The following is a 26,191-nucleotide window of genomic DNA, read 5'->3' on the forward strand; positions in this document are numbered from 1 at the left end:
GCCGTTTCCGGCCCCCTCTGCGGAAGGGGGATCCCAAAGTTTCTGAAACCCAAGATTTATTGGGCAGAAATTCTGGAATCTTCAGTCAGGCTGCAGCTCTCCTCCAGGCCTCAGGGGCCTCGTCGCTAGTCTTACCTTTGAATCAAATACCTGTGACCTTTTTCTGTAACGCAGGCCTCCAGCAGGCGGGTACGATCCTGTTTGCTTTGGAAAAAAACAAAGTGGCGTCGTTTCTGGAGAAACCAGGTTGACAGGGCGTCCTGGGCACCTTCTGGTCTTGTCTGCGCGTCTTGATGCCTGGGCTGGGCTCGCATCACACTCGGGACCCCTGTACCTGCTCCCGGCTCGGGGTCGCCCCGGGCCGGCCCTCCCTCTCTGCAGCCTGTGTGGCCTCTGAGTGTGGCGCTCTCCGTGGGTCCGGGGACCGCCAGGATCCGTTTTTGCAGGTTCTCACACCCTGGCCTGGGCGCCCGGGGCGAGGCCAGCCTTGGAAGAGGGTTGTTTGCTGAGAGTCAGGCTCTGGGTCGGTCCTCCGGTTGTTCCTTCTCCGAGGCCCTCACGGTACCATGAAGGGAGATGAATAATTCATGCCAGGCGCCGCTGGGCCTAATCACACTCTAATTGGCGGTGGAGATCAGAGGCGCCAGCGGCTTCTACAGCCGACTCGGGGGAGCGCTGACGGCAGCTCCAGCCTTACCGGCCTGTCCCCCTTCTCTCGGGACGGCCGCGGACTGGCCGCCCTCCCCAGACTCCGGACAGAGCCGCGGGCCAATTGCGGTCATCTGGGGAGAGCTGAGGACCGTTTTAAAGACTGCGTTTTATGACTGTGCCCGGGGGGGGGGGGGGAGGGGGACGCTAGGAGGCTAGGAGGGGGCGGAGCTGACCCCGCGGGGGCAGGCTGGTGGCTGCCTGTGGTCTGCCCGGCCAGCTGGGGTGGGACAGACATGGTATGGGCTCCATTGCTGACCCCTCCCCCCGCCCCGAACTGGGTCTTCTCTGTGTGGACCTCACCCTGCGGGACGTCAGGCCTCTGAAACCAGGGTCGTCCCTGCCTGGAGGTTTTAGCTGTATTGTCGTGTCCGCGATGCTGTAATGAATCAAGATTCCGTCGGCACGTCCGTTACAAATCTTAACGGCTGGCAGCATTCGCCGTTCAGAGGGAGAAAAGAGCAGAGAGGGGCAGGGGGAGCCGAGGAGGACGGCTTTCTCCTTTTAAAAAATGTTCCAAGGAGAAACCAGTGGATTGAAAGCTGGGGAGGACGGGGGGCGCTGGCGTTTCTCAGAGAGGAGGACGGACCCCCTTCTGGTAAGAAGCGTATGTCCGGTCTGTGCTCCCATATGGTGCTGGCGGTGGTGCCGTGGAGGGCACGGGGCACAGAGACCGCTCCTCCCGGGCGCCTTTTCCACCTGCTGCCCGAGTCCTGCCCTCTGTGATACGGCGGTGCCAGAAAGCGCCGTGTTTGCCGAGTTCTGGGAGCCGCCAGCCCGTCAACCTCTCTAGGCCGGGAGGCCCAGGAAAGGACAGTCTACGCAGCAGAGTTAAACTTGTCACCGCCACAGTCTAAGGGAAAGGGGCCGTTTAATCCAGAAAAGGTGACCTCGAGGTCCCCTGGCAAGTGCGTCTAGACTGCGTGTGGAATACTGCATCTGGTCTCCACTGCGCCCAGGGGATGCCAGGCCCGGCGCCAGGAGGAGGGGGCTGGAGGGCCTGGGTTCAGAGGCTGCTTCTTGAGTCTGGTATCCGTGTCTCACGCTGGGGAGGAGACTCCCTCGCTTCCCGTGTGGCGCCTCGAGAGTCCTGTTGCCTGCGCGGCCGCGGGCTCCATGCCCGTGCACTGCTAGCAGGCCTGGGGAGGACCCGTGTGTCAGGTCCTCGTAGAAGTGTCCGGAGCAGGCAGACCCGCCGAGGCAGCCGATGGACGGGTTGTGGGGGTGGGGGAGAACGCGTGACTGCTGACGCCTCTGGTTTCCGCCCGGTGACTGCAAGTTCTGGAGCCACGTGGCGGTTACGGTTGCCCCACGTCACGCGTGTGCAGAATGCCACTGAGTTGTGCGCTTTGTGACGAGTGATTGTATCTTGTATAGATTTAACTTTGATTTTTAAAATCTTCGGAAGCAAAACAAGAACGCAAAGGGCCAGAAGGGACCTGGTCCGGATGCGCCCCGCCCATCAGGGACACCGCCCTGGCCTCGCCCCCCAGGACCTCAGATGCAGAGACGGGCGGGCCGCGAGGATAGTACAGCGGCATTCTGGCAAAAGGAGGCCAGGATCCCAGACTCCTGTGCGGATGTAGAGTTTCGGAGTTGGCCTCCCGGGTGTCTGTCCCGTGACAATCCCTCACTGATTCCAGTGGATGTGAGTCCTCACAGACGCTGAGCGTTTGGTCTCGGGACCTCCGCCGCAACGGTCCTTCACCGTGGGGACTTGCGCGTTGCCCTCAGCGCACGGCAGGCCGCTGCCCCCCGTGCTCCGGAACACACCGAGCAAACCATGGGTGCCTAATAAATGAACCAGAGAGCGGGTGACAGGCTTCCCTGCCTGCTTCGTCCCTCCTGGGCCTTCTGCACACAGGTGCTCCTGGTGACCCCGGGGACAGGCCACCGACGCCTGTGCCCTTACAGCAGAGCTAGGTGCTGGAGGGGGAGGTGGTGGCAGCCCCAGCCTTCGGCCCGGGTGCCAAGAGCCTCCCTAAGGTGACTGGGTCCCCTCCGCTCTGGCGTCTACCGTCTTCTGTGCAGGACGTCCAGGCGTGCAGCCCTCTCCTTCTCTGTCTTTGCAGGTTCCGTGGGGACCCCGCTGCCAGGTGTGGAGGTACGCATTGTCTCAGAAAACCCCAAGAAGGAGGGCTATCCCTACGTGCTCCACGCGGAAGGAAATGAGAAGGAGACAAAGGTGGGCCACTGCCCTGTGCTCAGCTGGTGGCACACAGGTGTCCCACGGCCAGGACCGCCCAGCAGGCCAGAGGTTGAAGGTCTCTTCCTTGGGTCCCCGACACAGGTTCAGGCTGGTGTTTCCTGAGGGCCCCCACTGGTGTTTCCGGGCACCATGCCCTACGGACGGTGTGCAGAGCAGGGCCAAGGCCAGCTGGGCCCCGACCTCCACACTCTGCCCGCCTCCTCAGGCTCCATCCACTCTGGGTCGTGACAGCCTCTGGACGGCCCTTGTTAAAACAGGTTGTTGGAGGCACCCTCTGGCTAAAAGCGCTGTGCTGGCGGGGCCCTGTCTCCTCTCAGTAAACCCAGGCTGGGTGTGGCTGGTTCCTTGCGAGGCCACCACGGGCAGCTCACAGGGCCCCAAGAACGAGGGCTGCCGCCATCCGCTGGAATCTGGTGGCTTTGCTGTTACTCTAGGTTGACCAGGGTGAGGAAGGGGATACTACTTACTGTCTTATTTCAGTGAAGTTTCTAGTAGCTGCAAATCTGATCGTCGGTGAGTAGAAACCACAGAAAAGTTGAGGGTTGGTGGGACTGGAACCTTGATGTAAAAGGAAATCACCTTCTCTGTAGCCGATGCCCATACTAGAGACTGATCTCTACTGGACCCACGTGTCAGCTTCTGTCCCTGGAGAGGTGGCTCCCAGCCCCGTACCTGTGCCAGGCCTTGCCCTGTGACCTTGCCCCGTGGCCTCAGTTTCCGTGTCTGGAGTGAGAGGTCGAGGAGACGGTCAAGCAAGCGGGTGGAGCTGGTGGTTTAGGTGTAGTGCTACGAACGTGTTCACAGTGAAGAAGTAGGTGTTCCGTTTACCCAAGAAGACCCCGCCCCTGGGCCCCCGTGGGGAGGGTCAGCCCTCGGCACGTCGCCCGGCTCCCAGTCGCGGTGTTCCTGGGGCCTGTGCAGCCTGACGGTCCTTGCTGCTTCTCTGGCCAGAACCCAGCACCGGGAATGAGGCGCGAGTGGCCGGGGGGCAGGGGGCACCAGGGTCTCTGTACCGCACAGGGGAGCCCTGGGGAAGACAGGAGCAGGGAACAGCTGGGCCGAGCCGTGCTTCCCAGATGGCGGGAAGATTCCGTGTTTGCTCTCACGGGCCCGGAGCAAGGCGGGGAGGGGTGCACGCCTGTGACGCCCGGTGGCTGCGGCAGCCGGGTGGTGCCCGTGTCTGAGAAGGTCCCTGACGGCTCCAGAGGACGGCTCACGTGCCCGGGCCTGTGAGTGCCAGCCTCGTCGCGTCTGCCGGGGCACCGTCTGGGCTCTCGCTGCCGGTCCTCAGCGAGTGTCCTCGTCTCCCCGTCGCAGGCCGCCCTGGCTGTGGCTGCTTGCTGACGTGGCCGGAAGCCCGGGGGCACCCAAGTGTCCCGCCGTCCGCAGCTCTGAGCTGGCGCTTCCCAAGCCTGCGGCTTTGTCTGGCGGGACCTCAGGCTGCCCTGCCCGGACGCTTCTCTGGATGCACAGGAAGTGGCTCCGTCTTCTCGGTGTCTGTCTCGCCTGGCTGCCGGGCCGCGGTCAAGGCCGCACCTGCCTGGAGGACCCGGCATCTTTGTTTGCTATGGTGCATCTTCCACGTGCCACGGCCGCCCAGCCGGCGTCGCCTTTAAACCTACAAGCACGTTGCACACGGCATCTGTTTGTTTTCCAAGTGCTCACTTTCAAGAGAGCCAAGCACCGGCCAGCACCAGTGAGGTCCTGCAGCAGACAAGTGGCTTCCCGGCTGTATGTGACACGCTGGCCTGCACACGAAACATCGTCTCTCGCCGAGAACGCAGACACACCGCGTGTGGTGTTCCGGCTGGCGCAGGGCGGTGGCAGCGAGCTCTGCTTCCCTCGTTTCCCCTTAAAAATTAATTATCTTGTTGTTTGTCCATATGCGGGCTGTCGCTCCGGACAGCAGCCTGCTCGGCCGCCTGTCCTCCTGACGGCCACCAGCCTCTCCTGGGCTCCCCTCCACTCCTTCCCCCGCCCCCGCCTGTCCCTGCCATCTGTCGCTGCTGTGTGCCACCGACGGCTGAATGCGACCTGCGGCAGGGCGAGGACTGGGGGCGGAGAGCCAGAGGGCCTGCTCGTGCTCTGGCCTTCAGTGGGGGGTGGGGTGACCAGGCTGTCCCCGCAGAGGCGCTCCCCTCCGACAGACGGACCATCATCTGCCACGTGTCCCCTGCCTCGTGGATGCATTGGGCTTACCGACTCTGTGTCGAGGGCCAGGAAGGAGATGGCCATACCCTAAACCGGGAATCTTCACAGGAAGGCCAGAGGCGCCTGATGGGCCGGATGAGTGTCTTCCAGCCCTTAGCTGCCCCGTGCCTCTCTCCCCCCGCCTGCACCAGCGCTGGCCCCACGTGCCCTTGAAGGGCACGCTCAAGCCACGGAAGGCGAGCAGCCACTCCTTCCTGCCTTGAGCCCGTCCCTGCGTGCCTACCCGGATCCTTCCAGCCCTGAGCAGTGGGCGGCACCGAGTGACACAGCCGTCCATCGGGCCACAGTGGCAGCCCACAGCCAAGGAGGGACCTGGGGACCTTCAGGGACAGGGGCCCTACCATGGGTCCTACCCGCCCTCACCGGCCTCCTTGGCCCATGGCCTACCTGCCTGCATTCCTGCCTCTTACTCCGGCAGGCTTTTCTCCACAGACGGTTAGAGCGGACCCCTCACTGTGAACTTGGGCAGGTGTCCGGGCTTGTACCTGGGGGCTTTCTAGCACCTGCCGCTGCCAGAGAAAGACATTCAGGCTGCTTTCAGACGGGGAAGGCTTCGTTCCAGTGCTGGCGGTTCTCTAGCACGGCCGCTTGTGGTAAACGGAGTGGTACCTCTGCGTGGGTGCCCGTGCCCTTGGCCACGTGACAGTCCTACATGTGAGTCCTCTGAAGACGAAGACGAGAGTCCCCATGAAAACAGCCCAGGCTTTTGGCTGCAGCATGAAGCAGCACTGTGTGTGACTGCTGGGCACCCAAGTCTGGGGGTGTGCCCCATCCAACCTGCACCCGCGTATCCTTGGGAACAGCTGGGGCCCCCAGAGCACCAGGTGTGGGCCTTGCTGATCGCCTGCCTGCCTCTGAACTCGTCCCAGCAGATGTGGGGTGTTAACTCTGAGTAGGTCTAAGGAATCACAGCAGACACCCCTGCAGGGCTCTGGTCCCACTTGTGACCCAGTGATCCAGGTGATGGAATGTAGCCTAAGGTAACATTTATTGTTACGCATTATTTTAGATCATTTATTTCTCTGTGATAATATTCTCATCAGTGTTCCCCTTCTCCTGGCTTATCTTCACTCTTTTTTTTTTTTTTAATTTTTGATGTTTATTTGTTTTTGAGAGAAAGAGTGCAAGGTGGGGGCGGGGAGGGGCAGAGAGAGGGAGACACAGAGTCAGAAGTAGGTTCCAGGCTCTGAGCTGTCAGCTCAGAGCCCGACGTGGGTCTCGAACCCACAAGCTGTGAGATCATGACCTGAGCCAAAGTCAAATGCTTAACCGACAGAGCCACTCAGGCGCCCTGAGAACCTGACTCTTGATTTCGGCTCAGGTCACGATCCCAGGGTCATGGTATGGAGCCCCACATCGGGCTCTGTGTTAAGCGTGGAGCCTGCTCACGGACCGTGAGATCATGACCTGAGCTGAAGTCGGACGCTTAGCCAGCTGAGCCACCCAGGCGGCCCCCTATCTTCACCCTTGATAAGCCTTCGTACCCTTGTCTCTAAAACTTATAAATGTCAGTGACCAAAATTAAGTTGACTCCTTTGTCCCAAAGTCTGTCTGATGAGTCAGTATCACATAAACCACTGTGTAATGGGTGCATGTGTATTTAGAGCTTCCAGTTGGTGGTTCGTTTTCCCTCTTTCCCTGAAGCAATGAAAAAAAAAAATTGTGTTTTTTTTGGCATCAAGAAAATGATGGCCTATTTTAGTTACTTGGTACTTGCTTTCTGTAGTCCAGAGACTCCCTGGCAAATCTGTAGGAAAATTAGGACTGGTAGATGTGTGTGTCTTTATGGTATTGAACCCATGAGGGGTGGTACATATCTGAGCTGGTCTATACAGAGGTTGTATGCTCTTCTCCCTTGAACTGTGTATCTGTTTCTCTGCCAACACCAGTCTTGACTACTGTCGCTTTATGGTGGGTCTCAGAACTATAGCCTTATGCCACCAATTTTATTCTTGTTCAGAGCTGTTTTAGTTATTGGTATTATTTTGCTTGTCATTCCAGTTTTACAACTAGATTGTTTGTATGTATTAAAAAATCCTTTGGGGATCTTGATCAAGATTGCACTAAATCTGTAGATCAATTTGGTGAAAATTAACATCCTCACTACGACAAGTCTTCTGATCCATGAACATGGTATGCCTCTGCATTCATTTAGGTCTTCTTGGTGTGTGTGTGTTCTAGCTCACTGATCCTTTCCATGTCCCATTACATTTATTTTTTTCCTATTTTTTTTTTAATGTTTATTTAATTTTGAGAGAGAGAGAATCAGAGCATGAGCAGGGGAGTGGCAGAGAGACGGGGAGACACAGAATCTGAAGCCGGCTCCAGGCTCCGAGCTGTCAACACAGAGCCGGACGCGGGACCCACGAACTGTGAGATCATGACCTGAGCTGAAGTCAGATGCTTAACCGACTCAGCCACCAGGTGTCCGACATTGGTTGATTTTCTAATATCAAACCAGCCTTGAACTCCCAGGACCAACCCCCTTGTATATGGTATATCATTTATTTTATATAGTGCTGGATTGGATCTGTGAGCATTTTGCTGAGGGGTTTTGCATCTGTAGTTTCCCTTCATTGTGCTTCTCTTTGTCGTGTTTGGGTGTCAGGGTAGTACTAGTGTCATAAAGTGAGTTGGGAGTTATTCCCTCCTCTTCTGTTTTCTAGGAGAGACTGCATGTAGTTGGTATTATATGTTTATTTAGATAGAATTTACCAGTGAAACCATCTGGGCCCGGAGGCTTCTTTTTTGGAAGAGGTTCACCATTAATTCAGTTTCTTTAACAGTTATAGATAGGACTGTTCGGGTCATCTAATGCATCTTGGGTGAGTTTTGGCAGATTATGTTTTTTGAGAAATCGGTCCATTTAAGTTGTTGAATTCTATGCATAGCGTTTCTCGTGGCAACCCCTTACGAACCTTTCCATGTCTGCATAACCTGAAGTATTCTTCTTGTCACTCTTGTGGAGAATTTGTGCCTTCTCCTTCTTTGTTCTTTGTTATTCTTGCTACACGTTCATCCGTTTTATTGGTCTTTTCTGAAAGAACTTGTTTTTGGATTCATTGAGTTTTCTCTGTTGCTTTTCTCTTTTCATTTTAGTTGGTTTCTCGTTCTTATCCTCGTTTCTTCTAGCCTGCGTTTTACACTTTTTACAGTTTCTTTTTTTTTTTTTAATTTTTTTTTCAACGTTTATTTATTTTTGGGACAGAGAGAGACAGAGCATGAACGGGGGAGGGCCAGAGAGAGAGGGAGACACAGAATCGGAAACAGGCTCCAGGCTCCGAGCCATCAGCCCAGAGCCCGACGCGGGGCTCGAACTCATGGACTGCGAGATCGTGACCTGGCTGAAGTCGGACGCTTAACCGACTGCGCCACCCAGGCGCCCCAACTTTTTACAGTTTCTTAAGGTGAAACGTTAGGTTGTCAGTTTGGGACCTTTTCTCCTTCCTGATTCATGAGTTTGCTCATGCAAATCTCCCAGCAAGCGCTGCTGAAGCTTGACCTGTCCCCCCAATTTTTATGTGTTTTCATTTCGTTCAGTTCAAAGTATTTTCTGATTTTCTAGTTTCTCTTAAGACTTCTATGACTCACAGATCATTTAGAAGTATGTTGTTTATTTTCCAAGTGTTTGCAGGCTGTGTGTTATCTTTCTGTTCCTCATTTTTAGTGTAGTTCCCTTACAGTCAGAAAGCATACTGGATACGATTCCAGTTCTTTTAACTTTGTGAAGGTGTACCGTGTGCCCCAGAACGTGGCCCGGTGGTGACACGCATGCTGCTGCTTCCGGCCACGGCGCATGTGGGTCGAGCGTCCGTGGTCGGTGTGCTCAGCTCCTCACGTCTGTGCTGGGTGTCTGGCCGGTTCTGTCGCTAAGGAGGGGTGTGAACTCTCCTCCGTAATAGTCTGTTTCTGCTTTCTGGTGTTTGCTAATGCATTTGGAAAGTCTGTCACTTGGTGAATGCACGTTGATAATCGATACGTCTTCTTGGTGACTTGGCCATTGTGTCATCTTGTGATACCTCTTGTATGTGACGTTCTCTCTTCCAAGTTCATTTTGTCTCATGTTAATACAGCTGCTCAGTCTGTTGTGATTGGTGTTTATGTGGATGTATGGTCCCATCCCCTTGCTTCTAACCTGCCTTGTCACTGTCCTTGAAGTGAGTGTCGTAGAGGTGGTGTGTGGTTGGATGACGTATGGCTTCTCCCGTCCCCCTGACAGTCTTCTAATTGGTGTGCTGAGAGCATTGACGTTGAATTTGATTATGGAAACGAGCGAACTCCAGCCACCACCACCCACCACCATTTGCCGTTTGCTCGCTGTCTGTTGGCCCAGTTTCTCCTTGCTCAGCTTCCCTTTCACTGCGCTCTTTGGACCCATGTTGTAGCAGCCCGTTGTAATTTACCTGTTGAGTTTTTTTTTTTTTTTTTTTTTTCAACATTTATTTATTTTTGGGACAGAGAGAGACAGAGCATGAGCAGGGGAGGGGCAGAGAGAGAAGGAGACACAGAATCTGAAACAGGCTCCAGGCTCTGAGCCATCAGCCCAGAGCCTGACGCGGGGCTCGAACTCACGGACCGCGAGATCATGACCTGGCTGAAGTCGGACGCTTAACCGACTGCGCCACCCAGGATCCCCAACCTGTTGAGTTTTTGACTATCTGCCTTTGTACAGCTTTTTAGTAGTTATTCTAGGGCCTATAATATATATACTTCCCTTTTTGGAATCTACTTAGACTCCACACTTAACACTCCCAGAAGAATGTAGAATTCCTACCACGGTCAAAGAGAAAAATGCTCAGTGACGCTTGTTACAAATGGCATGGCAGACTTCATCCAGGACACTGGGATAAGTGTAGGGCCCCCTGCGGTGGGGCTTTTCAGTGCGGAGGAGAGGTTGGGCTCAGCTCTGAGTGCAGTGTGGTCTGTGGACATGTTCTTGCAAGCAGCAGGCGGGATTGACGGGATCTTTGCTGAGGGCAGGCCGGGTGATCACGTGTCGCCTGAGGGTGATACCAGATGTGAGGCTGACCAGGTATCAGAGCGGGGGACTCTTGCTAAACTCAAACAGCAGGGTTTTGTTAAAACTGGATCTTACAGGGGCACCTGGGTGGCTCAGTCGGTTGAGCGTCCAACTTCGGCCCACGTCATGATCTCGAGGTCCGTGAGTTCAAGCCCCACATCATGCTCTGTGCTGACAGCTCAGAGCCTGGAGCCCACTTCATATTCTGTGTCCCTCCCCTGCTCACGCTCTCTCTCTCTCTCTCAAAAATAAAGAGTTTTTTAAAAATTAAAAAAAAAAAAAACTAGATTTTACAGGAAGGGCACAGGTGGGCCTGTGATAAATTTTGGGAGCCTGACTAAAGTCTGGTCAAGTACAGAATCTTTGGGGCGCCTGGGTGGCGCAGTCGGTTAAGCGTCCGACTTCAGCCAGGTCACGATCTCGCGGTCCGTGACTTCGAGCCCCGCGTCGGGCTCTGGGCTGATGGCTCGGAGCCTGGAGCCTGTTTCCGATTCTGTGTCTCCCTCTCTCTCTGGCCCTCCCCCGTTCATGCTCTGTCTCTCTCTGTCCCAAAAATAAATAAACGTTGAAAAAAAAATTAAAAAAAAAAAAAAAAAAGAATCTTTGTCACCACATACGGGTCCCTTTGCCTTCTCTGTCTTCAGCAAACACCGTTGTCGTGTGTAACATCTACAGGGGTAATGACCTCCATTAGGCAAGATTATGATGTTCGCTTTCAGCACTCAAAACGGAAAAACCTCCCGAGGAACAGAATAGTCCGTTTTATTCGCCCAGGTGCTTCCCAATTCTGATGCTTTTATTTCATTTCTGAGCTTCCCTGTTTTCTTCTGGCATCATTTCCCTTCTGTCTGAGGAACGATCTCTGGCAATTCTTTTAATTCAGATCTGCTGGCCACAGGCTGTCTTGTTTTTTATCTAAGAGCGTCTTTGTCTCTTCTTCCATCCGTAACGTTACTCTCACTGGGCCCGGGGTTCCGGGCTGATGCTTGGAAGGTGCTGTCCCGCTTCTCTGGCCTCCGCGGCTTCTGGTGAGAAGGTGGTGGTCGTCTGAGGCGCGAGTCCGCTCTGGCCACTGCCAGGCTTTTCCTTTATCCTTGGTCTGCAGTGCTTGGATCATGATGTGTCTGAGCTGCCGTTTCTTTGGGTTTGTCCTTTTGGGGGTCCGCTGAGCTGCTTGAATCTGCGGGTTTCACCAGACTTGAGACTTTTCAGGCAGATTTTACCCACGACCCCTCTGGCTCCTCGCTGCTCCGGTAGCAGGAATGTGGGCCCTTACAGCAGGGAGTAGGGTAGGGCTGGTTTTTCCTGTTGTTCAGATGGGCTGGGCCAGTTCTACTGACCGGTCTTCAAGTTCTCAGACTTTGCGTTGTGACCTCTGTGCTGTTACTGAGCCCATCCAGTGAATTTTTTTTACTGCTGTTACTGTGCTTCCCAATTCTAAAATTTCCCTTTGGTTTTGCTTTATAACGTTTCTCTCCCGGGGCTTTCAGTTTTTCCATGTGCTTCTAGAGCGTTTGCCCTTCCGTTTGGAGCACGTTTATGATGTCTGTCTTAAAGTCTTTGTTAAGGGCGCTTAACATCTGCGCCGCCCGGCCTTGTCCTGCACAGATGGCCTTTTTCCATACGAGTTGACATTTTGCTGGCTCTTCACGTGCTGAGTAATCTTGCGCCCAGGACGCGAGAGTATTATGTTATGAGACTCTGGGCCTTGTTTATTTCCAGTGGAGAATGCTGACTTTTTTACTGTTTTACTGTTACCCAGTTAGCTTCAGTCATCCAGCGCCAGCCTTCTCTGGGGTTGGGTGCCTGCCTCTTGATTTTCGGGGCCTTTGCCTCGCTGCCCTGTGGCCAGTCTGACCTTGGCAGTGGAACCAGATAGAGGGCAGCAGTGGAAAAATGGGTGAAATTCAAATAAAGTCCCTGGTTCAGCTGAAAGACAAACGCTGCCTCCTGCAAGCAGGCTAGATGGCAGGTGCTCGGCTGGGCCCTGCACGTGGAGCCCTGTCCCCTTGGGGTGGGGTTGCTGTGTCTGTAGGAAGTGGGCTCAGGAGTCAGTAGACAGCTGCTGTGTCGTTCTTGGAATTCCACATTCTGTCCAGGCCTCAGACAAACGAGTCAGACAGTTTTACAGCCTCTTTTAAAGGGGGCTCTGATTTTTTTTTTTGTTTAAGAGGGATGGTTCTTCCCCAGAATAAGTTCATTCCAGGTGGGAGTTGATAAGTCAAAGCACAGCACTGGCCTCGGTTCAGTCACCTTTGCTGGGTCCACTGACAGCTTCCCACGGGGCCTCTCGACGTGCTCGTCCTCTGCACGGTCTTCTGGCTTCACGGAGAGCCTCTCAGCTTCTTACAAAACCCAGTCTCCCTCCTGCCCTGCGCTGTGGTCACAACAGAGGGAGCCCCCTGCTTCCCAGGGCCACGTGATCCGGGCGCGCCCTCTCCTGGACACCTGGGGCCTGCTCGCGAGCCAGCCTTTCTCGGTTGGCTCTCCGCTCAGCTTCCTTCTAACCGAGCGGAGGCCCCGCGGGAGCTGCCAGGACCCAGCTCCTGCTGCCGCCCCGGAGCGCGAGCCGGCCACGCACGCCTCCTCACACACACGTCCTGCGTGTGTGTTTCTCCAGGAAGCACCCTGAAGACGGGAGTTTCATCAGGTGCCGGGATCACAGCTTTTACAAGTGGACAGGCGGCTCCAATCCAGCCAGGCTCCGACCGGGACCTGGGTCAGAGACTCACGTCCTCCACTAGAGGACGGGGCTTTGTGGGACGAACGCGGTGCCTCACGGCTCCCCGCACAGCGCCGTCTGCCTGGGCTCTGGGACTGAGCGGTGCGTTTCTCAGGGCACCCGGGGGCTCAGCTGCTTAAGCGCCTGATGCTTGTTCTCGGCCCAGGTCATGATCTCACGGTTCATGGGATTGAGCCCCGTGTCAGGCTCTGTGCTGAAAGTGAAGAGTCTGCTTGGGATTCTCTCTCCCTCTCTGCCCCTCTCCCACTTGTACACATGCATTCACCCGCTTTTTTCCTCTCCCGCTCTCTCGAGTAAACATTTAAAAACAACAAAACAAGAAAGATGCATTTTTCAATCACTTCCAACAAAATGTCTAATTTTGGAAGGGTGCGTGTCTCCAGGGGTCACGAGGGAGGCGGGGGGAGCCCCACACTGCGAGGTGTGTGCTCTGAGGTACATGTTTCTCTCCTGTGCTGTAGGTGACCCCAGGGTTCACGGAGAAGGAAGGAGAGCTCTTGGTCAGGGGGCCGTCCGTGTTCCGTGAATACTGGGACAAACCAGAAGAAACCAGAAACGCCTTCACCTGCGACGGCTGGTTCAAGACAGGTAGGAGGGGGGCCGGAGCGAAGGGGACACCCCATCTTCAAGGCTGTGTCCCCACCCTGCCCCCAGAGCCCACCAACCTCTGAAATGAGGGCAGCAGTGAGGCTTGGTGGTCCTGCCACGTGCCGTGAGTCAGGAGCCCCCTGAGTGTCAGACACCCTCCTCACCCCTCCCTCCCACCTTCCCCAAGCCCCCCTGCTTTGTAAATCTTCTCGTACCCCCTCCCCCCACGCAGGATCCTAGGTCCTTCTGATACTATGTGCTTCCTTTTCCATCTGGGTCATTTTACGTTGTTCTCCACACCGTGCCTGGGTGGATTGTGCTGCTGCCTTGATGTGGGGGCCCCCACCCCCAGCGGGACCTAGAGCCTGCTCAGGCTCCGTGTCCCGGCCCCTCCCCCTCCGCTGTCCTCGCCCTTTCTGTCCTCCCCCCGCCTCCCCTCCTCGGTCCCAGCAGACCTTGTGAACGCTAGGTTTGCAACTACAGCAACTCACTTCTGTGTGTGCTCACTTAGAACATGTGCATGGTCTGCTTCTGGGTGGTTTCTCCTTTCCTTCTTGTTTGTCTGTATTTGTAAAACTTCTGTGCTGAGAATGCATCATTTCGTAAGAATCTCAAGACACTGTTTTCCAAAAAGAAAGGCCTGTTTTCACATATCACCATACGCGGCCCCGTAAGCAGAAATCTGCCTCATTCCGTGCTCTCCTGTGGGGGGCAGAGCCGAGGAGAGATGGCAGGCAGCTGGAGCGGGGTGCCGTGGGGTCACCGTGCGCCTCTTAGGAGAACAGTGGCTGTGGCCCTGAGCCTCGTGGCCCCACAGTGTGTGCCTGTGGCTGGCATTCGCGCGGGCACCTCACCGGGCTCGTGTCGGCGTGGATCCGTGGACGGCAGGATCGCGTGTCCACTCTGATCTGCTGCTGTCGTGGGCCTGGGGTCACCGAGTGGCAGAGCGGGGACCCACGTAGACCCTGACGGTCTCGGGGTGCCGTGTGGGCCCATCAGATGGGGGTTTGGTTTGAAGGGACGGATGAAGGATCTTCCGGGGGGGGGGGGGCGGCGTGGAGGTGTCCCCTTCCTGTCCCACTGGCCAGGCGGCACGTGGGTCCAGACTTGCTGGTCCGGCAGCTTCCGTGGTTCTGCCACTTGCCTGCAAAAGTGACATCCCAGCGGCCGCGGCTGGAGGCATCCAGGCTCCCCTTTCCCTCTGTGCGGGGCAGAGAAAGCCGGTGTGCAGATGGTTGTGAAGGGTCTGTAGAGGGGCCGTCTGTCAGCCTTCGGAGCAAGGCCGGGCCCTGAGAACCCTGGCAGGTCAGCAGAGGGCGCAGGGGTCAGGACCCAGGAACCCTGGTCACCTGTTTCGGAACCTCCTGTCCCCACGACAGGACGTGGTCAGCACGTTAGCTCGCAGCCGCGCGGTGTCCCTTTGTGGACACCGCGAAGGGACACCGCGTTCACACGAGCCGGTCTCATAGCAGCAAACCTCTCCGTGTCATTGTCTTTCAAATGCGTTGTTTAAGAAACGCTTATGTTGAGCTAATTGTTGTCTGTAGCCCTCTGGATGGTCCCTGACTTGCTTTATGGCCGTCTTCTTTTATTTTTAAATTCAGGTGAAAAGCCGCAGATGCTTTTTTCTCTAAAAACCCGGGAGCCCAAGCCCCGTGGACTTTGCCGGTGGCAGCTCCCTGGGCACCGGTGGCCGCGTGCACAGTGTGGGCAGTCAGCGTGAAAGCATCCAGTCACTGCCGCCGGTGAATATTTGCGTTGAAAAGGGATAGCCTGCATTAATTATTGTAAAGAGATGTCTTTAGGAGAAAATGATTTTGAAACTCAGTTTAATTTCATTGTAATGCGCTGCAAACAGGAAGGGAGTGTGTGTGTTTAATTGGCTCTCGGGGGTGAGGCCTGGAAGCCGCGTGCCTTTGTCACAGGCCATTAGCGATACAGGCTGCGTAACGAGCGGGCGCAATCAGCTCACAGCTGCCGGCTCCTGCGGGGAGAGCATGATATTAAATAGAAATCAGGATAAATGAAACTTAACCCTTTCCCTGGCCGGCCCCTCCTGCCGTGGGGTTCTGGAGGGTTGCTGGGGAGCCGCTGCTGGCGGCTGCACGGGGAAGGGCCGAGTCCGCCGTGGAGGAGAGGAGAGAGGTCGCCGGCCATCCCTGCCCAGGTCCTGCCGCCTTCCCCAGGTGTGCGGGTAGCTCCCTACAAGCCCCCCCCCCCCGCTCCCCCCCCCCCCGGGGTCGTGGCTGCCCCTCGGGGAGGAGATCCAGGGTCTCCTGAGAAACTCTCTGGCAGTCACAGCGACCCCTCCTGGCTCTCGTCCCGCCGGAGCGCCACCACGTGGGCTCAGAAACCATCGCACGTGGGCACCAGCGCCGGCCCGGGCAGGGGGCAGGTGATATACCCCAAGAGCCAGGTGCCCTCCGGCCTTTATGTTAACTTACTGTTGGAGCAGAGGACAGAGGACACAGCTGAGGACACGAGACGGAGGTGAGGACACTGTGTGGAGCTGAGGACACAGAGTTGGGGACATCGAGCTGGGGACATAGAATGGACACGGGGACAGAGCTAGGCAGGCCTTACACTTTCTGCTGCCTTTGATGCTTCCCCCTGAGCAGTTTTGTGTTAAAGACACCGATAACTGAACATAAGGAAACAGAAACGGCCTGACTTTAAAAAATACTTCATCATACGCTGTTTAGCGTTAAGAAGGGACCTCACGAACCGTGCGTGCTAAGGACACATTGACGCGTTGGCTGCAGGTTGTTAGGGCGTGGGAAGCAAGTGCCCTGAGCAAATCCACCAGAATACCAGCGGGTTCTTGCCTTCTTCCGCAGCGAGCACGCGACGTCATTACTGGGGACCGACAATACGGCGACTCAGCAGCAGGGCGACAGAGGGGCCCTGGCGGGCATTGGGGTACACAGGGGTCCTCTCCAGAGCCGTGCCCCCCAGAGGATCGCTCCCTGAGCCCAGGCAGCCCTGGGGCCGGGGGAGCCAGCAAAGGCGACGGACAGATCACAGTAGAGAAGGGCGGTTGGCCGTAAAAATACATAAAATACGGTCTCACTTCCTGGTGACGAAAGAGGAAAGTACAGAGACCGAGATTTACTCCTTCGCCAAATTGGTAAAGCTTCTGAACGCTTGGCACTCGCCGCCATGAGGCTGGTACTTCCCCTCCTGCAGGTGGGATCGTGTCAGGAGTGTTTCTGCGAATCTGTCCAAGGGAATGAGGAGAGTGGGCAGAGACGGGTGTGCAGATGTCCGCCGGGGCGTTATTGGTAAGGCGGGAGGGCAGTGATGGAGGCTGCCGGTCGTTAGGCGCGCCCGACAGTGGGTGTTGAGAGGCCTTTAGAAACCGTGTTTTGGAGACCAATGATAACATGAACTGGTGACGCGTGCCCTGCGCGTGCTGGGTTCCTGCGCGCTGAGCACACCGCCGGCCCCCGTCACCCGTGTGAGGGGCTCCCTCTTTGCCTGGGTCTCTGGCCCCCGGCGCTCCCACAGCGAGCTGCTGCTCTCACGGACACGGCGGGTACACGCGTGCTTACGCTCCCCGCTTCCCTGGTGAAGAAGGACCCGGGAGGGCGCTCGGGCCCCGGGTCTGCCCTGCTCACCTCCCGCCTCGCGGCTGTGCTGAGTTCTGGTTTGCTTCTCCAACCAGGGATCTTCCGTTTTGGCCAATAAGTCCTAGTCAGGACCTACACCCAGTGATGCCGTGCTGGGCGTCGGCCACGCGTGTTCGTGGGTGTGGGTGCGCGGAAGGGAAGGCTGTCACCGACCTGGGAGGCGGGGTCACAGTGAAGGCTGTGCCAGGCGACGGGGCACAGACTGCTCCTGGGGACAGTCTGCTACTGGTCCGGCCCCCGTGCTGGCGGCTCCTTCCTGAGTGTGTCGTGTCTTTCATTTTTTGTCTTGCTTAAAAATCCTTTGTTTCCCAGGGCTCCCGGGGTGCTGTCCTGTGTCATCTTGTGTCACTTGTCAGGCTCTGCTTTCATAAAGCTAAGTCTCAGACCCCCCGGGACAGGCTCCTGCGGGCAGTGATGCGGAGGGCGCCCCCGTTGGATGTCGAGCTCCTGCCACCTGCGGGCCACCGTGCTGCTCCTTCGGCCCCACACCCTGGGCGGCGGATGACTGTGAGTTTGCGGTTTATGTCAAAGTTGTACACGCAGCTTGAGGACCCCTGTGGCCCCGGCAGTCTGGGAGCCCGCCCCGGAGGCCCCGCCCTCAGTGCGTGGGGCACTCGGACCCGAGGCTCATGGTAACCGTGGTCCTTCCGTCCTCGCCTCCCTGAGCAAGGCGTCTAGCGCCACCCCGCCTCCTGGGGGAGACCCCGGTGCCGGCCGCCCCCACCGGGCGCCTCCTGCACCCGCGGCCGCCTCCTTCCCTTCCGCTCCGGAGCCCAGGAGCCCCCTGACGACGGGCACGCGGGTGCACACTCGGGGGGCACGTGTGTCTGACGTGCTCATTCTGTCGGGCCGGTAGAGTTCGGGGTCGGAGCCTCCGCGTTTGCCGCAGCCGCGCCCTTCCTCACGCTGCACGGCCTTTCCCCTCTTTGCGGTCCTGGAGAATCGTCTCCGTCCCAGACACCTGAAGTCGGACAAGCCGAGCGTCGAGGCCGCTCCGACTTTGACTCTGTCCTGATGCCGGTGCTCGGATCCCCGCGGCCTGCGGTTCTGGGAGTCGGTCGGCTGATTTTCTCCCCCTGGAGCCCGGCCGGCGCGCAGGGGCTGAGAGCAGGAAGGGCAGGCGGGAGGCCGAGCCCCGTGTTCACAGGCCTCCTTCCCCCACGCACCCGCCCCCCCGGCCTCCCCCGGCGCGTCCGCCGAGCCTCCGGTGCCGACCAGCTTCCCGGGGCGCCTGTCCACACCCCGCAGGTCAGCTGTTCCCGACCCCTGGGTCCCAGCTGGCAGCCTCCAGCGTTTCCTACCGTCCTTACTGAAGGCTTCGGGCCCTGGAAACGTGGTCACTCTTGGTTTTCTTGAGAGGGAGAGGGCCTAGCAGCGTGTGTCACATCGGCGGGCTTTAGGGGGCTCGTTCTCCCGGGAGTTGTGCCATTTCCTTCCGGCGTCTTCCTAGGCCTCTTCGTCACAGGAGTGAGTCCCCGGGCGGCGGGAGGGAGGCCGACGCATGAGGGAGGAGCCGGGCCTCGGGGTCCCCCTCGTGCAGGCGGGTGACAGCGGCTCCTCTGTCTTTCAGGCCCCCAGCTGTCTGGGTAGCAGAGCCGAGGAGAGGGGCTGGCGCATGTGCCCCCCGCTGCCCGGCCTAGGCCTCCGTGCCCACGGACGGACGCAGGAGCGGTGGGGGGAGCAACCCCCATCTCCCCAGGGACTAGGAGCCAAAGCCTGAGTCCCCGTGGCTGCTGGAAGAGCCAGCTGGTCCCGCCCCTGGGTCCCTCACTTGCCTGCCCCGGATCCCGCACGGCCGAGGACGGTGTGCCCGCCAGCGGCCCAGGTTGCCAGGTCTGCCGCCCGTGCACGCCCATGCATCCGGAAAAGCAGCCTCCGGGTGTCGGGAGGTTTGTTTCCAATGACTGAGGCGGAGACAGGAAGTGGCCGTGGCTTTGAGAGCGGTGCACACGTCCTGCTCAAACCCGCAAACCCGCACTAAGGTTTACGGGTGGTGATACCGCATCTGTCAGAATAAAACCCCCGCAGAGTGGGCTCCGGAGCTGAGAGGTAGGATGGTCACTGGCAGGGAACGCGGATTCCAGAATCCGCGCCCTTTGATAAATAGTTGTTATAAAAAGTGAAAGTTACCAACTCGATTGGGGTCTTGTGTGTGTGAGGCCCCTTCTGGGTGGCAGGCCTGGTCTCCCCGTGGGCCCAGCCTCTGTTGCTCTGCTGGGACTTACTTAGACCCATGGCTTTTGTGCCCTAGACCCTTACGGTGGGGCAGGAAGGGCCCAGGGAGTCCCGGGGACACGCAGGAGGGTCCCAGATGCCTTCCAGCGACTGTTCACAGGGAAGCAGGGAATCACAAGCCCCGAGGATGGGCCCTGTGCCAGAGGGAACTCACAAGGAGGCCCCTTCGGACCGGGGTGTCGGGCCGCTGTGAGAACGCAGCGGCCTAGCGGGCGCAGAGGCAGGTCCCGGGGACCGAGTGGGCAGAGCTGGAAAATTCCATCCTAGAAGTGTCCCTTCGTCTTTGTGAAAGGCATCAAGGGACTTGGGGTTTCTTCTGTGGGCCCCAGGAGGCCACCCCCTGCGGCTGGCAAGGCATCCCGAGGCGGCCAGCGGGTGCAAGGGTTCCCCTGAAGCAGCAGCAGTCGTGGGTGGGTGGCCGGAGTGAAAGTCAGCACTCAGTCCTGACCGTGCCCCAGGACCCGGTGTTCGTGTGCACGCTCTGGATGCAGAACTGGACCCCCCCGAGGCCCCCCCGAGGCAGGCACGGGACTGGGCTGGCTGCCCGTCAGCCGGCTCTAATGGAAGGATGAGGCTCTCGGCCCTGCTGCCTGGCCTCTCGCTGGCGGGCGAGGGGCTGCCTCCTTCCCCGACACAGAAGCCAGGTGCCTCGGGAAGGACATTGAGCCTGCACTGTCCTCTCTCCCGTTAAGCCTTCAGCATCAGCGGGTGGAAACCCCGTGTGCAGCCACGGCCTGCTGGGTACGGTGGTGGCCCTGGCTGGTCTGCACGCATACGGGCACCTCCGGGGGTGGGGAGGCCTGGGGGGCAGAGGCCTGTGGCTGAGGGAGTCAACCCACCACGAGCTGCCTCCTAGCACTGGCTGGGGGCGACGCAGGGTCACGGGGCCTGGTGGGGCCCTACACGCACAGGTACAGAGTGGAGGGCCGGGTTCTCCTGCCGCCCTGCACCCCCATGCACCCTTCCCCCCCAGCCCTCCGCCCCCGGAGAGCGAGGCAGGTGTTTGCCAGCAAGGGTGGAGCGCTGACACCTGAGGGGACCTCACCAGGCACGTTGATTAGCACCCTGCTGAGTAATTTCCTTGCTGGGTCTCAGTCCTGAGTTTAGTTCACAGATTCTTTAAGGACTTCTTGCTTCCTTGCGGGGTGGTTCAGACGCTGCAGTGACTTGGCCGTGAGCCCGCCAGGGGAGGCCGGAAACTTCTCAGTAGGCCAAACAGCAATTTCTTAAAACTTTTTATTTGAAATAGGCACAGACTCACAGCAAGTGCAAATAGCGTGCAGGCCGGTCACCTTCACACCATTCCCCAGCGTCCTCGTCCCCCGCACAACACCAAAGCCCACCAGCCCTACACACACGTGTGCTCACTGCCCTCATCGCAAGAGTAGATTCGGGGTCCCCCCTCCCTCCGCCCCCATCCCTGTGGTTTAGGGCGTGGCGCCGAAATAGGTCCTACAAGTGTACCCGGCATGGTTCCCAGGAAATCCGTGTCCTCCGGGCGGGCCTCCAGGCTCCACACCCAACCCCGCCTGACATGGACACTTGGGGAGCACGCGAGGATGTCCCTGCAAGGAGGTGCGGCCCCATGGTGTGCGGCAGGCCTGAGCCGTCCCGTGTCGGCTGTCACCGCCCAAAAACAGAACCCGTGTCTCCGCCCACCAGGCTCACCCCCATCTCCCCGGGGGCAGGGCTGGACACTGGCCAGGTGGTGTCCACGGCGCAGCGGGGTCGGCGCCGGAAGGAGTGGGTGTGCTGTCGAGGAGGCCAGGTGCGTGAACGCGTGGGGCGGGGGGTGCTGTCCCGGTACCACCTGGGTCTGGGAGGCACTAGTGTTTCTCATGGCCGTGAATGGCAGGCCGGTGGGCGGGGGCTGCGGGATCGGCGGCTTCCGGCAGGGCTGCGTCGCTGACTGCGAGGTCTGGGGGGGGCAGGAGGGGGGACGCCGGGACCAAGGTGGCCGCGGGGCCTGTGGGGTCTGCGGGGTCGGGGTTTGGAGACAGTGGCCTCCTGCCAGCCACCATCTCTGCTGGACTTAGCCTCTGTTTCAGCCAGTGCCCAAGGAAATGGAGCAGAACGCCTGAAGGGGGTGGCGAAGGCCCTTGCTCTCTGGGAGGTCCAGCAGCCTTGCGGGCCAGGCCTCCCACTTCCGAGTGTGTCACCGGGTTAGCCGGAGCCCCCACCCTTCCGCCCGAGGTCCCGCACTCAGAACCGAGGTGCCTGGGGCCTCAGGGTCTCCAGGCACGGTGGGGAGGGGTCCCTGGGACAGCAGGGCGATCCCATCCTGGTCCCCTTCGCCCCCGAGACGGTGGTCCCCCACCTGGCCCCTTCCCTGTCCAGGGCAGCGAGCCAGAGCCCTGGGCCTCCTTCCCCTGCAGTATGGTAGGGCAGGTGGCCTGGCGTACAGCCTCACCCGCCCCGGTGTGGGCGCATGGGGCGTCTTCAGCAGGACCAGGGACAGGAGCCTGAGCCCAGGGCAGGGTCGCTCGAGCCGCTGGGTCTCTGGGCAAGTAGAGATGGTGGGGGCTGGCCCACGAAAACTGCTGGAGGACCTGAGTGCCAGTGTGGTGTCCCCTCCAGCAGCAGGAAGCAGTAACTGCTTGGACTAGGGCCGTTTGGGGTGTTTAAGGAGCAGGTGGCCGGCGGTCAGAAAGCTCTCAGGAGACCACACAGCCATCCAGTGGGGAAGGGGTACAGCCAGGACTGGGGCTGCACCCCAGGAGTGGGGGGCACGGTGGGCCCTGCAGGACCCAAGACCGACTGCACCCACCCCCGTGCGCCTCCACACTTGGGCCCCTTCCCCGCTGGCCAGCCAGCCCCCCAGTCAGCTGTCCTGGGGCCACGACGCCCTTTCCAGTTGCACTTGCCAAGCCTTTGGCTTCTTCTGCTTCCTGTCGGCGGGGGAGAGCCCATCACGCCCGTGGCCCTGTGCTCTTGAAGCCTGGCCTTCCCGCTCCATCTGAGCAAGCTGGCCGCCCGGCTGCCCACAGGCTTCCGTCTGGTTCAGGAGACCGGATCACGCGCTACGCTGCGGCAGCTCGGGGCGGGGTGCGGAATGATGGATGGTGCCTTCCCGCACGGGCGGCGTGACTCCTGATGAAACACTTATGATTTATTCGAGCCAGGAACCCGGCACGGAGCACGGGGTGTGCGGTCGTCGGCAGGGCGTGCCAGCGCTGTCCTCAGAGCGCTGGGGGGGGGGGGGTGTCCCCACGTGCACGTGCCCACACGTATTCACACACGTCGGCGCACAGACACACGCCCACCTCCTCCGGGCCCTCACGTCCTGGGCTGGCACTCGCTGTCCCCACGCCACCCGCCTGCTCGCGCTAGGGTGCTGGCCAGCGTCATACTGCCCAGCGCTGCCCAAGAGAGGACCGCCGGGGGAAGCGGGATGGGGGACCACGAAGTCGGGGTGGGGGAGCAGGAGAACTTTCTGCTGCCAGAGACCCCGTGTGACTGTGCGCAGCCCATGAGACCCCACAGACGAAAGGCAGCTGCGGCGGGACCGGCCGCGCCGGGACCGGCTGGGACCAGGACCCCGCGGTGGGATGGCCGAGACAGCTGGGCCTCGCTGCCTCTGTTGTCACGGGCCTGAGAAGGGGCAGCAAGAGACCGAGCTGCGTGAGGGCACCAGCCACCGTGCCTCTGAGCCCTGGTCTCTACGGGCGGGCGATCTCCATCGGCCCTTCTGGGACACTGCTGTCTAAGTGGGGACCTCAGGCTGAGGTCACAGCCGTTGGAACTCGGGCTTTGCCGCCTTGTCCTGAGACCCCGCATCCACCACCGTCCCACGGGGTCACCACGTGGGGGGGGTACTGCTCCCAGACACGGGCACCCAGCCGCGCAATGCACCTGTAAACACGCGTGCCTGCTGGTGACCAGAGCCCCTTCCCTCAGGCGACACAGCCGTGTTCAAGGACGGCAGGTACTGGATCCGGGGTCGCACGTCCGTAGACATCATCAAGAGCGGTGGCTACAAGATCAGCGCCCTGGAGGTGGAGCGGCTCCTGCTGGCGCACCCCAGCATCACAGGTCCACGGCGCCCCCACGCCCCGCCCCCATGTCTGCTGGGGCCCGCCCACCTCCTCCCGCCCCACCTCCTCCCGCACCACCTCCTCCCACCCCACGTCCTCCCGCACCACCTCACACAGCCCCTGTGCTCAGGAGCACGGCCCCAGGGAGGGCTGGAGCAGAGGCGTGGGCATCGGAGCTGTGCCCAGAGGCACCGGTGGTTGCGGGTCCAGGAAGCTCCTGAGCTCAGGTCACAGGTCGTGAGGACCCTGAGGACGGCAGAGGCTCCCCAACGTGACCCGCTCTGGACTTGTCGTTGTGCCCAGTCCTCTTAGCGGTGACTGTCTCCTGGGGCCGTGCAGGGAAGGCAGAGACATGGGAAAGCTGACCCCCACCCTGAGCTCCATCCAAGGGCCCTTGGGGACCTGCCCCCCCCATCCCCAGCAGGGTGACCCCGTGCTGACCCCACGCCCCTTCCAGGTGGCTGCTAAGTGAGCTTTTCCCGGGCTCTTGCTTCAGGGCCCCCATCCCAGGCGTGTCCCGGGCCCGTGTTAGCCATCGTGGCATTTCCAAGGCGTCCCTCCCTGCTCTTCTGTCCACAGATGTGGCTGTGATTGGAGTTCCAGACATGACATGGGGCCAGCGGGTCACCGCAGTGGTGACCCTTCAGGAGGGACACTCACTGTCCCACAGGGAGCTCAAAGAATGGGCAAGGTAGGGGCAGGCAGGCAGCGGTCCTGCTGTCGGGGGAAGGGACAGGTGGGGGGTGGGCCGTCCCGAGGTCGGGGGAGGGGTGGAGGGGGTCTCCGGTCCTGCTGCTGTCCATCTAGGGGTCAGGGGGAGCCTGAAAGGTCAGGTGATGTGTTACGTTCCCCAGGCCGCCCCCCCCCACACACACACAAGGGGCCCCAGGAAAGGTCTGTAATGGCAGGTAGGACAGAGGTAGAGAAACAAGGATGCCGGGTGGGAGCCCCCGTCCTTTCAGCGGTGGGACAGGGTGCATGCTGGGGGGCCTCTATAGCCTTCCAGAGGAATCTGTAGGCAGGGCGCCCCCTTCTTCTCCCTTCCCCCTCCCCGGGCTCCCTTCTGTCTGCTGAACACAGGGATTTTGCACGTGCTCTTTGGAAGTCGGGGCCAGAGCCCTCCCATCCTGCGCCCCGACCTTAGCCGCAGGCCCGTCCCTCACCATGTGTCCCTTTCCCGGGAGCCTCTGTGCCATATGCCATGACCCCGAGGCCTCTGTGCCTGCCAGCCTCACAGGCCCCCTTCCCTGTGTCTGCGGTGCCCCGTGATCCATCGGGCTGGGAACCGATGGGCAGGGACCAGGGTCTGGAGGCAGCTCAGAAAGGAAGCTGCCAGTAATGGCCCCAGATTCTGGGGAGTTTCTCCTGCCCATACTCTCTCCCCTACAGCCCCTTCTTCCCAACTTGCCTCCCTCTCCTCAGCACTAAGATCTTTTTAGCTCATCCAACGTGATTTCACAAACAGCAGGAGAGCCTTGTTTCGTGAGGGGCAGCACAGCTGGGCCAGGAGCTTCCCCTGGATTTTCGAAGTCACAGTTGGAAGAGCCGGTTTAACAAAGGAGAAGGTTCTAGTGGCTGTAGCTGCTTTGATTAGACAAATTACTTTGTTAAAGAGAAGAAAGCACACACCCTGAGCTGAGCTCTCTGCGGAGACTGTCAGGGCGCAGTCTTGGCCGCCCCCGTGTGGGGAGCCCCGCACCCCAGGGCTCGTGTCCACCCCGCAGGTGTGTGTGCACACGCCTGGCTCGGGGCCGGGGAGGACGCGAGACAGGCTCTGTGCTCTGGGGGATGCACACGCCTGGTCGGGCTCTCTCTGCTCCGGGGGGCCCCCTGGGAGGCCAGGGCAGGTGGCTGACCTGCCGCCTCTAGGACTGTAGCCCAATGAGGCCGGTGTCCGGGCCTCTGTGTCCTCAAGTGGGGCAGTCACTGGGCGGTGGCACGGAGGCCACCCACCCCGTGGAGGGAGAAGAGGGATCTTCCTTCCGAATGGGCAGGTCTGACTCTGGACCTCGGTTCCAGCTCTGCCAGATGAGGCTCTTAGTGAAGGTTCTCTCTCTCTCTCTCTCTCTCTCTCTCTCTCTCTCTCTCTCTCTCTCTCTCTCTCTCTGTCATGCTCACTGCCGTTTGGGAGTCTTTCTAAAGGTTCTTTCAAATAACATTTTCCTCTATGCTCCCACGTTTTTCCTTTCTGAAGATTCCGCCCTCACAGACTCCACTCCTCAGGGAGGGCTGACTTCCTCTCTGTGCTGTACCCGAGCCAGACCTGGGGGCTCAGGCAGCACGTCCCCTCGGAGGGGATGGGTGTGGCCTGGGACGGGGCGACAGGGCCACGTTCGCAGGGTCTGGGACGTGGACCACCCACTACCCCTCCACCCCCCAAATACCAGGTCGGAAAGGGGTGTGGATTTACACACCAGGGAAGAATCCGGGGTCTGTGCTCTTGAACTATGGTGTTGATGTCTGATGAGGCCATTGGCTTAGTGCCTGCTCCAGAGAAGCGCCGTGAAGTAGCGGGTTGGGGGGAGGGACACCTCCGTGTCCACGTGTCCATTTCCCCAGGAAGCCTGCTGTTAGCAAACAACTCCACAGGATCCCCGTCTGAGAGCACAGCTTGCCTTGCGGTGATTCTGAACGTTTCCCGCTTGGCCAGTTGCTGAGCTGAGACCCCCTGGCAGTGGCTGGGGCAGCACACCCCACCGTCCCCAGGGTCAGAGTCCCCGGTCCAGAAGGACTGCTGTCCTTGGAAATGGCAGGGTCCGCAGGATTTAAACCTTCCTGCATCCTTCATCACACCTTTAGACCACTTTCTGATTT

At 59.3% G+C, this 26,191-nt stretch overlaps 1 protein-coding gene and 1 long non-coding RNA gene across 7 annotated transcripts in view; one reads left to right on the forward strand and one right to left on the reverse strand.

The window, feature by feature from the left end:
- Positions 1-26,191, forward strand: part of ACSF3 (acyl-CoA synthetase family member 3) — a 54,978-nt gene that overhangs the window by 17,066 nt on the left and 11,721 nt on the right. For all 6 annotated transcript variants that reach the window (XM_006941804.4, XM_045046571.1, XM_045046572.1 and 3 more), the window contains 4 exons: positions 2,781-2,893; positions 13,353-13,479; positions 23,241-23,375; positions 23,957-24,068. In XM_006941804.4, the coding sequence (XP_006941866.1) occupies positions 2,781-2,893; positions 13,353-13,479; positions 23,241-23,375; positions 23,957-24,068 (487 nt within the window). The remainder of the gene's footprint in view (positions 1-2,780; positions 2,894-13,352; positions 13,480-23,240; positions 23,376-23,956; positions 24,069-26,191) is intronic.
- LOC109495010 lies at positions 15,292-18,996 on the reverse strand. The gene is made up of 2 exons (XR_002150212.3): positions 15,924-18,996; positions 15,292-15,463 (listed from the first exon to the last, which is right to left on the reverse strand). It is a non-coding gene; the product is annotated as an uncharacterized LOC109495010 (long non-coding RNA).

Source organism: Felis catus, chromosome E2 (assembly GCF_018350175.1).
Source record: "Felis catus isolate Fca126 chromosome E2, F.catus_Fca126_mat1.0, whole genome shotgun sequence".
Taxonomy (NCBI): Eukaryota; Metazoa; Chordata; class Mammalia; order Carnivora; family Felidae; genus Felis; species Felis catus.